Here is an 11,392-nt window from a genome sequence, read left to right as displayed (position 1 = left end):
TTTGCTTAATATGTTTTATGCTAGTGTATTGTATTTATAACATTTTATTTTGTCATTAATTCTTTTGTATTTTTATCATTTTGTATTGTCTTAAGTTGTCTAAGTTGTTAAAAATTTTGTTTTTCTTAATAAAAGTTGTATGTATGGATTGCCATTTTGTTGTCTATTAGATGTATATATATGTAGTCGTCTAATAGCGGTCTATTTGATGACTAGTCTATTCTTGGGCTATGATTAGACTTCTATTAGATTTTCACTGACAGCCCAAATTTAGCCTTGTTTTAGCCTAGACCCATATTCACCGTCTATTAGACGTAAATATGTAGTCGTTTAATAGCCGTCTAATTGATGACTAGTCTATGAATGGGCTATGATTAGACGTCTATTAGATTTTCACTGACAGCCCAAATTTAGCCTCGTTTTAGCCTAAGACGTCTAGGCTATATTTAGATGTCTAATAGACATCTTTTAAATGCAAAATTGCTTTCTGGGTATGGACGCTTGGTCAAATGCTTTATTCTAGATATATGAAGCATATAGAAACAGTCTGATATGGTTATGTCAGTTTATGTGGACTAAGTATTAAATTGATTCCAGTAATATGTCTTAAGAATGTACTGTATAAAAAGTGAAAGCATAAAGAAAGAGCCAAAACAAGGGTTTGGTTATGCAAAAAACTGTTTATTGATTTTTGCTGGATCACATGTAAAAGACTTAAAGAATTATTATTGCTGAATAGAGATATTCATAAAGTTACAAGACATTGTGATTAAATGATTGTAATAAGGTCATTACTAGAGCTGCTCAACTTTGAACAACAATGCAACTTTGACCATCTCATTATTTCTGTCAAATAGATTTCACTGCAGTACTGCCAACTGGACAGTGGGCATGCTACATTTTCACTTAACCTCCTTTCTGAAACGGGCCTCAGCTCTGTCTGATATATGAGCAATATCACACACCTAGCCGTGTATATCGGCACGGCTGTGATTCGGCCATAGGCAATCACAGTGTGCCGATATACAGCCATATCGCTCGGCTACGAGTGTGATATTGCGTTTATACAACCGTTCAACGGCACAAGTGTGTAAATACATAAGAAACAACAACAGAGTGTCTTTAAAAACACTCTTGTGCAGAACTACTTCCTTCCACCACGGATTCAAATCTTAAATTGTCAAGTCAAATCTCAATGCATTTGTTGGCTGCATCTTTCAAGGTGTTGTTGAAAGTAAAAATAACTTCCTTGTTTACAACCCTGTTTCAGTCTCTTGTCGCCATCTAATGGCAGAACAATGTAACTAAAATCGCCATCACGAACACACACTGTTTCCCAATACTAAATACTATTTATATAAAATATTATTTATTGAATAATAATATTTAATAAACAAGAACAACAGCCATCATAAAAGTTGCTAAACAATTCAGTCAAAAGTAAAAAGGCAGTGTTCTGCGCACCCCCTGGCACTATGAGAACTGCTGGTCTACACAGAAGAAAGCCCTTTCTAGGCTCTGCCCTGGTACGTGTTGTGTCGAGCTATTCGTTAGTCTGGTTGTTTGATGAGAAAAGGATAAAATGTACTTGCAATAAGCGCACAAAGAATCCGTACAACTGCAGCAGCGGAGGGCTATTAAGGCCCTTTCGCACGGTACACGGCAGTCGCGAATGTCTAGTTCATTCTCAATAGGAGACAAGCGGAAAGAGGCAAAACATGGGTGGTTTCGCTGTCGGCATGGAGGCGGAGTGCGAGTAGTGCTTGTGCACCAAAATCTGCCACTTCCATGGGCACGGCACTTTGCGGCAGGCGCCACCAAAGATAAAAATATTGTATCTTTTTGTGAGCGGCAGCGGCAACCGCGTCGGTTTAATCCAATCAGTGAACAGATTGCTAACAACCAATCATAGAACATTTAACTGAAGTTATATCAGCCAACTGGAAAAATGGAGGAGAAGATTGTTTTAAGTGTAAGAGGTACCTTTCGAGCTTTCACAAGACATCGCGGAAGTTTCTCCACTATGGGAAGTCCTTCCCTTCCAACCTTTCCTGAAGTCCTATTGGCTCACGCCAGTCCAATTGACTAGCCAATTGTCGCGAAGTATGTAAATCGCATGCAAATACTTACGAGCTTGAGAGGCAATATAAAATGCGGTGCAATATAAAATTACGTCAGAATCTTCTTCTTCACTTATTTGTTCAATACAATCTGAAGAATTTATTCATTCTGTAAGACCTGCGCGGGACAAATTGAACCGCCGATAACTGCGTCGCCTGCCTGGGCTTGGCCCACGCTGAGCCGGCGTTGGAGGAGTCCGACTGCTTCGGACTTGCCACAACTTGCCTCGTGACTTGTTTGGGGTGAGGCCCACTGCCGCCAGCGTGCCCTCCAGAGGAGCCTGCCAAGAGGAACCAGACTCTGCCTACTGCATGCCACAGCTGCGTTCGTAGCCTGTGCATTAATAAAGCTGCTCTAATAGAGGGGTAGCACATCCTGACAAGCTCAAGGCAGCCATCAAGATGCGCTACCAGCTTAAACAATGAGGTCAAATTAATGATTAAGGGGGGGAATAAATGACAACAGAATGTCAGGAGGCCAGTTTAATGCCTCATCTGAACAACAATCCTTTTTACAGGTGCTGGTCTAACACTTTATCAGAAGGTTGCTTCGTTTTACATTCTGAAGTCCGATTCGTTATACTAAGACTTTTGCACCCATACAAGTCAGGGAATGAGCACCCCCTGCTGGCTGGACTAAAACTAGCTCCAGCAGCAAGCTAGTTTTTCACAACGGTCTACCAGCCATAAGAATGTGCTACCAGCTTCAAAAAGAAAACAAAGTCATATTCATAACTGAGGTGGGGAATTCATGACAACAGAATGTCAGAAGGACAGTTTAATGCCTCATCTGCAGGATGCTCCTTTTTACAGTCTAAAGTCTGCGTCATTACACTAGGACTTTTGCACCCATTCAAGCCAGGGAATGATCACCCCCTGCTGGCTGGACTAAAACTAGCTGCAGAAGCAAGCTAGTTTTTCACAACGGCCTACCAGCCATCAGAATGTGCTACCAGCTTCAAAAAGAAAACAAAGTCAAATTCGTAACTGAGGTGGAGAATTCATGACAACAAAATGTCAGGAGGCCGGTTTAATGCCTCGTCTGAAGGATGCTCCTTTTCACAGTCTAAAATCCGAGTTATTACTCTAGGACTTTTACACCCATTCAAACCAGGGAATGATCACCCCCTGCTGGCTGGACTAAAACTAGCTGCAGCAGCAAGCTACATTTTCACAAAAGGTCTCCCACCAGTGTATTGACCAGGCTCTGGCCTGCTTAGCTTTAGTGAGGAACCATACACTGTCTACTGCACGCAACAGACACACTCGCTGTCGGTATCTTAATAAAGCTGCTAAAATAACGGGGTAGCACATACTGACAAAAGTTGATGATGACAGAATGTCAGGAGGCCAGTTTAATGCCTCATCTGAAGGATGCTCCTTTTCACAGTCTGAAGTCTGCGTCATTATACTAGGACTTTTGCACCCATTCAAGCCAGCGAATGAGCACCCCCTGCTGGCTGGACTAAAACTAGCTCCAGCAGCTAGCTAGTTTTTGGGGGTTTTTTTCACAGCGGCCTACCAGCCATCAGAATGTGCTACCAGCTTCAAAAAGAAAACAAAGTCAAATTCATAATTGAGGTGGGGAATTCATGACAACAGAATGTCAGGAGGCCAGTTTAATGCCTCATCTGCAGGATGCTCCTTTTCACAGTTTAAAGTCCACGTCATTACACTAGGACTTTTGCACGCATTCAAGCCAGGGAATGATCACCCCCTGCTGGCTGGACTAAAACTAGCTGCAGCAGCAAGCTACATTTTAACAAATGATCTCCCACCAGAGTACTGACCAGGCTCTGGCCTGCTTAGCTTTAGTGAGGAACCAGACACTGCCTACTGCATGCCACAGCTGCATTCATAAATTCATAATAAAGCTGCTCTAATAGAGGGGTAGCGCTGGGTATCCTGAGGGCAGCATACATTCTGAAGTCCCATTCATTATACTAAGACTTTTGCAACCATATAAGTCAGGGAATGAGCACCCTCTGCTGGCCGGAATAAAACTAGCTCCAGCAAGCAAGCTAGTTTTTCACAACGGCCTACCAGCCATCAGAATGTGCTACCAGCTTCAAAAAGAAAACAAAGTCAAATTCGTAACTGAGGTGGGGAATTCATGAGAACAGAATGTCAGGAGGCCAGTTTAATGCCTCATCTGCAGGATGCTCCTTTTCACAGTCTAAAGTCCGCGCCATTACACTAGGACATTTGCAACCATTCAAGCCAAAGAATGATCACCCCCTGCTGGCTGGACTAAAACTAGCTGCAGAAGCAAGCTACATTTTCACAAATGGTCTCCCACCTGTGTACTGACCAGGCTCTGGTCTGCTTAGCTTTAGTGAGTAAGCTCGACTCCTGGTAATTAAGATCCTCTCACCGGTAAGCTGATTCGAGGGCGTCGGTCCCCTTCTTTTCCGATGTCCATGAACAGCTCATGAAGACATGGTCTGCGCCCCAATCGGCATGCATCCACTTTAACACACAGGCCATTTTCTCGCATGTGGATGGGACTTAGGCCCGCGGTTATGTGCGCACTTCCCCTATCGAGGAATCCGTCGTTGCGCACCTATGCCCTGCAGCGGCCAAGACCCTGGGCTCAGACATCAGCCTCTCGTCTAAGCCGTGCAGGACCACTGCCCACCTCGCTAACAAGGCCTACACAGCGGACGGTGAGGCGACGTCAGCGCTGCATGCCATGGCGGTGCTGCAGGTGTTTCAGGCGAAGCTCCTGCAGATGGAGGATGGTGGAGCCCTCACACCGGACGGTGTTTAATGACCTGCGCGTGGTGACGGACTTCGCTTTGATGGCCACAATGCGCGCCGCTCAGGTGATCGGTAAGGCGATGGGCTTTATGGTCGTCCTTCAGAGGCACCTATGGTTGAACCTAGCTGACCTCAAGAACGCGGACCGTAAATTTCTTCTTAATGTCCCGGTGACTCCCTCTGGCCTCTTCGGTGATGCTGTGGAGTCTATTATTGAGCACTTTGCGGAGGCTCAAAAGCATGCCAAGTCGATGCCCACGTGATGCCGAGGCGCGCTTTCCAGCAGCAGACCACGAGATCCCAGTCTTCTTCGGCGCACAGTTCAGCGCAGTCCTGCCCCTCGCCAGGAACCGGATGTGCGGAGGAAGGTGTGGGGGCCCGGGAAGAGGCGCCACGGCCAGCAGAAGAGCCCACGCCGTGACTCCTGCCCACCGCCAGCTGCCAAGCTGTCATCCTGACAGCCCAGAGAGGAGGGAAGAGTGCGAGAGAGGCCCTGACCCCAAGCACTGCAAGCTGTCCCGAAATTGTTTGTGTTTGATAAACATGTGTTTAATAAAAATTCATACATTCGCACAAAAAGAGCTTTTCCCTCCACACTCAGTCGATGCGGTGCCGCTCGCCCCACCTCAGAGCGGTGCAGAGCTGCTAAAGCCGCAATGTCAGTTCCTGAGCACGTGGGAAGTTATTCCGGGAATCTCGCGCTGGCTACTCGGTGTGATAGAGCGTGGGTATACCCTTCAATTCAGACGCAGACCACCCCATTTCAATGGCGTGGTGCAGTCTCTAACATTGCCTCGAAATGCCCCGGTGGTATGCAGCCTGCTCGAAAAAGGAGCGATAGAGAGAGTCCCTCCGAGCGAGCTGGAGAGCAGGTTTTACAGCCGCTATTTCATGGTAGCCAAGAAAGGTGGGGGACTCCGCCCGATACTAGATCTCAGGTCTATCAACAGAGCGCGTTGCAAGCGTCCGTTCAGGATGATAACGCTGAAACAGATCCTGGCAAAATTCGCCCCAGGGACTGGATGGGTCCGTGAATTTAAAGGACGTGTACTTTCACATTCAGATAGCGCTGCATCACAGACGCTTTCTGAGGTTTGCTTTCAAGGGGGCAGCATACCAGTACTCTGTTCTTCCGTTTGGGCTGGCTTTAGCCCCACGCACTTTCTCGAAGTGCATGGATGCAGCACTGTCCACCCTCAGAGTGAGCAGGATGCACATTCTCAACTATCTGGACGATTGGCTGATTTTAGCTCAGATGTTCTGCGTTTTCTACAGTACAGGCTGGATAGTGGATCTCTACCGTCAACTCTTAAAGTCTATGTAGCCGCTATTGCCTCATTTCGTTCCCCGCGGGGTGGGCAATTGATCGGTAGGCATGCACTGGTAGTGAGACCCGGTGACTGCAGCGTCATTATCCTGCCGAGACAGGGCTACGTGTCTAAATCCCTATCTACTCCCTTCAGAGCGCAAACTGCTTCACTCTCTGCCCTGTCTTCTGAGTCATCGACCTCACGTGATGCGGATGCTTAGATTTCGGTGTGCCCCGTCAGGGCTTTGAGGACTTACATTGACCGTTCGGCCAGCTTTTGGCAGTCTGACCAGCTTTTCGTGTGCTACGGTGGTCTTACGAAGGGCCGGGGGTGTCAAGACTTTCCCACTGGATTGTGGATGCTATCCAGGCTGCTTACATGAGCCAAGGTTTGGAATGCCCCTTTCACATTAGGGCCCACTCAACAAGAGCTATCGCCCCCTCCTGGGGGTTGTCAAGAGGTATGTCTATTCAGGATATATGCTTTGCAGCCGGCTGGTCTTCTCAGAATACATTCGCCAGGTTTTACAAGCTAGATGTTCAGTCCTTACCAAGTGATGTCTAATTCAATTCGTGTACCATCATCATGTTATGTATTATGCTGCTTAACACAGTTATCTATGTGCAGTCCCCCTCTCAATACTGTTGCTGCTTCTGCCCTGTTCTCAGCGCAGCTTACATTATTACTGGCCAGATATGCAAATTTAGTATACCTGGGTTTTAGACGCTCATTGGATTATCTCCACCTATCAGCTGAGAGGCCGCCTAACAAGCGTCGCTATTTGTTATCTCTCACGGCGGGATTGAATATCGTTCCCATAGCGGAGAAACCTCCGTGATGTCTCGTGAAAGCTCGAAAGGGAATGTCTCCGGCTACTATCATAACCTTGGTTCCCTGAAAGTGGGAGCGAGACATCGCGGAGGTTGCCATGTTCGCTGCTCGACCAGCTAAGTGGCGTTCAGTATCAGATTCTGACACTGCACCACATTTTATACTAAATGTGAAACCTCCGCGATGTCTCGTTCCCAGTCTCAGGGAACCGAGGTTACGATAGTAACCGGAGACGATTTCCCAGAACTGAATGACCCATCTAAAATCTCATACAGAGACATAAATAAAAATCTATAATATAATAATAATGCTCTTTAGGCTAATCATCAAAAACAACTTCACTTGTGCCAAACGGGGAAAAAGGTAAATAATGACAACAATTAATGAAAGAATGACACAAACACAAATTTCAGTAATGTTTTATTTAGTTTTTAGTAAATACAAAGGTGATGTTGACAATTGTAACTAAGGCAACGTCTGCTCCGAGACCGCAACACGACCACCGCCTCAACTGCACAAAACGCTTCCACTACAAGAGAAAGCGGCAGCCACGCGGCGATTCCACCGCTTGCCGCGTCCCATGTGAAAGGGCCTTTAAGGGTCATTTATACCTTCGCCTGGCACTGCTCCACGAGCCTCCGCAGACTGCGCGCGAACAACCCCAAATTCTGGAGGTTTTTATACTCAACGCGTTCGACGTTGTGATATTATTTGAAACAACAGGGGGCGCATAAGCGAAATCATCTTCGGAAGTAGCTGTATTTTTATAGCCTATTTATTGTTATGCTTAATTTCTCCTTTCAATTTGTGTAGCGCTTTACCTAATTAACGTTCTGTATAATATGCTAATATTATTAATATGCTACCATATTTTGCAAATACTGTAAACTCCTGACAATTATGGCAATAAAGTTTTGACTTTTTGATTGTATTTACGCCCGTGTGTGATGATAAATGAGAGTGTTTTCATTTACAAATGAAATTACGCGAATGATTAATTCCTCAATGAAACACTATATTTATAATAGTCTTTTAATTAGCCGAAATAAAATAAAATATATATTTAAACTTAAATTCAACCTTTAAACTGCACTTCCATTAAACTCCAGTCATACAGCATAATCAAAGCTGTATTGGCATGTCGAGCATTTACATTTAAATCCGCAGTTTGAAAATACATGTCTATAAAACTCAGTTTTAAAAATTCAGTTGTGTTAAATTTCAAATGTTCAATATTAAAGTAAAAAAAAATTAATTCAAAACTATGTTAAATGCCACATAATATTCAGTTTTGTTAAATGACAATTGTCAAAAATTAAAATTTACACAATTCAAATTCAAATAGTTTTGTCATATTTTAAGCTCCATATATGCGGTGCCGCGTGAACAGTTCGCTCGAGATGCCGTGCACACCGCCACACGAAATAGTGTCACGCGCACTCAATGCGCACTTCCGCCAACACTGCGATGACGTCATTTTTGTGGCGCGCACCCAAGCGAACTTGCGGACGCGTCGAGTATAAATTAGGCTTAAACATTCCTATGAGATTTTTGGGAGTTTTAATCGTAAATCTGATCAGTTAGACAGTAAAGGTGGGTTACACCAATAGGCTATCTAGATTCATTAAAATTGAAAAATTTTAAACACAAAACTTTAAACTGTTTAAAATAAGCAAACGTCTCCAGGTTACGAATGTAACCATGGTTCCCCGAGGGAACGAGACGCTGCGTCAGAAAACGCTTTGGCAACGCCTTCAGCGTGACCACACTCTGAATCACATGTAAAATAAGTCCACTGGAAAGGCGAGACTTCACAGGCGGGTGACGTAGAGACCAGGAAACTATAAAAGCACGTGCAGTGGAACCGGCGTCAGCTTCTAGGAATTAAGCAAACGCTCACAGGGATGCCGTAAGTATGGCACTGACACGCAGTGTCTCATTCCCTCGGGGAACCATGATTACATTCGTAACCTGGAGACGTTCCCCTTCAGGAACTCGAGCTGCATCGGAAAACGCTTTGGGAACGAGTATGCCCACGCGGCCAGACTTACAAATTCCTGGAGCCAGGAGTGACGCAGAATGCAGGTAGGCACCTGATAAAGTAGGCGGGGACATCCCGCCCAAAGGCCAACTTCAGAAAGAGTGAGCCTTGACCCCCAAAGTAGAGGGGAGATCAGAGGACTCGAGGCTATGGAATAGCATGATGGTCTCAACAACCTCGGTTGACAGACCGGAAGCTATGAGATGTGCCCCCTCAGGGGCCACACCCATAACTTCCACAGCTCCGGGCGGGGGTGAACTATGGTGCCTCCCCGCTTGAGAGAGGAGGTCCCTCCTGATGGAAATCTCCCATGGAGAGCCGTCGAGAAGGGAAATCAGGTCCGAGAACCATACTCGGACCTGCCAGAACGGGGCTACTAACAGTAGATGGATCCCATCCCGGCACACTCTCTCCAGAACTCCCGGGAGCAGAGCGATCATGGAAAAAGGCGTACAGATGAAGCCTCGGCCATGTCTGTACCATAGTGTCCAGTCCGAGAGGAGCTGGATGAGTCAGAGAGAACCAGAGGGGACAGTGCGATGTCTCTCGAGTCGCAAACAGGTCCACCTGAGCCTGGCCAAAAACTCTCCATATCTGCTTCACCACCTCAAATCAGACATCGCATTAAAATAAATGATCATTCATGTTTTCATAACTGCTGGTCAAATTCAAAAACGAAACTAAAATTAAATCATCTTTGAGAGCAAGGGGGCCCCTTGCTGTTTCGGGGGCCCTACGCAGCTTGAGTATTTTGCGTATAGGGACGATCGGCTCTGTTCTCATTTCACAAGGAAACAACCACTAATATATTTTTCTATTTTGAACCTTTCTCAGAACACCCAGATGTACGTTTGGATAATGTATTATATATAATATATATTATTAACTTTTAATTTTATTTACTCTAAGGCAGATATAGCTTCTATAGGTCTGACGGTATTGATAAACAGATAGATCCGATGGAGAAAGAGAGATAACATAATCTAGTGTGACTACAACATGGTAATTGTGTGGCACCTGGATGTTCTGGAGAAGAAGGGGTTGATCTAGAATCATTAAATGAGGTAATGGCATCAAATTTGGGCAACAGAGAATGTTCAAAGGTAGGTAATAATAATGGTAAATGCCAGGCTCCACCTGTAAAGCCATATTGATCTGTTTCTACATAAAATGGTAAATATGGAAACATTAACATTTCAAATCAAAGTGAAGTATCTTTCTGTTTATTCAGAGAGAGAGAGAGTGTGTGTGTGTGTGTGGTCAAAGTTATTTGGTACAGCCATCATGACCTGATGCATCTGTACGTTCTGTATCATTATAAGTTCCACCAGGTCCAAAAAACACACAAATAAACTATGCACACAAAGAACATAAAACAATAACTTTATGATCTACAGTGAGAACCTTGCTTGATGTCAATGACAGGACTGAAGGTGCCATTTCTTTTTTAAGGTCAAAAGAGAGTTTAATTATTTTTATTATTATTACTGTGGGCTATTCTTCACACAGAGCTATTGTATGACTTCCAGAAAGTTGGAATATAGCATATGAGTCACATGGACTATTTGATACTTTTATGGAGATGTTTTATTATTTTATAGCTGAAAAGCCTGTGAGATTGGAATGAGAAGAGAAGAGGACATAATATAAATTTTTAGGTAAACTATTTAAATCTCTTCCTCTTGTCTTACCCTCTCTAATGTGTCCTGGATGCACAGGGGCAAAACATGACGCTACTGTTGCTGGAAACTGCTGGAAAACAGTTTTTGCCTGAGGAGCCTGTGAAGGACAGAGAGACGGTTACATATATTTTACATGACTTATCTTTTCATTTGTGTCTGTCATTGACCTCATCATCATCAGCTTTGGTGATAACATAGAAGATAAAGGATTATAAAATGTAAAAATGTAGTTGCCAATGACTCAAGTGAGCTCTTGGACTTGGTGTGTTGTCATGACACTGATATACACACTCGCCTCTGAACTGTAATTGTACTGGCACAATAACGGTATAATTGTAAAACTTTCTTTAAACTTTGCACTGTGTCCAATGAAGGATGATATTTATTTAACTGTTCACTCCTGGGCATGTCAATGGAGTTTTTAAGTGATAGAAGATAATACATTCCACAAAAAGCATTTCACTTCTCTGGGGAGAAGAAGTGGGTATCAAATAACCACAAAAAAATCAATGTTTCTTTAAAAAAAAAAAAAAAAAAAAAAATAATTATTAGGTGTAAGTTTGCCTTTTTTAAAACATGAAGTTGGTTATCCTAATTAACTTAGCATAAAGACCAGATGGGAAGAAGATAAATAAAATAATAATAATT

The 11,392-nt window shown here is 44.0% G+C and overlaps 1 protein-coding gene across 1 annotated transcript in view; it reads right to left on the bottom strand.

Moving 5' to 3' along the window:
* Positions 1 to 10,890: 10,890 nt before the first annotated feature.
* The window catches only part of LOC107694209 (trypsin-2-like), a gene marked incomplete at its 5' end in the record, with an annotated part of 7,092 nt that continues 6,590 nt past the window's right edge, over positions 10,891 to 11,392 (bottom strand). Inside the window, one exon of the mRNA XM_016493848.1 lies at positions 10,891 to 10,925. Coding sequence (XP_016349334.1) covers positions 10,891 to 10,925 — 35 coding nt within the window. The remainder of the gene's footprint in view (positions 10,926 to 11,392) is intronic.

Source organism: Sinocyclocheilus anshuiensis, unplaced genomic scaffold (assembly GCF_001515605.1).
Source record: "Sinocyclocheilus anshuiensis isolate Anshui unplaced genomic scaffold, SAMN03320099.WGS_v1.1 scaffold2704, whole genome shotgun sequence".
In the NCBI taxonomy this organism is placed as follows: Eukaryota; Metazoa; Chordata; class Actinopteri; order Cypriniformes; family Cyprinidae; genus Sinocyclocheilus; species Sinocyclocheilus anshuiensis.
The sequence above is the reverse complement of the archived record's forward strand: the minus strand, read 5'-3'. Positions and strand labels throughout refer to the sequence as shown.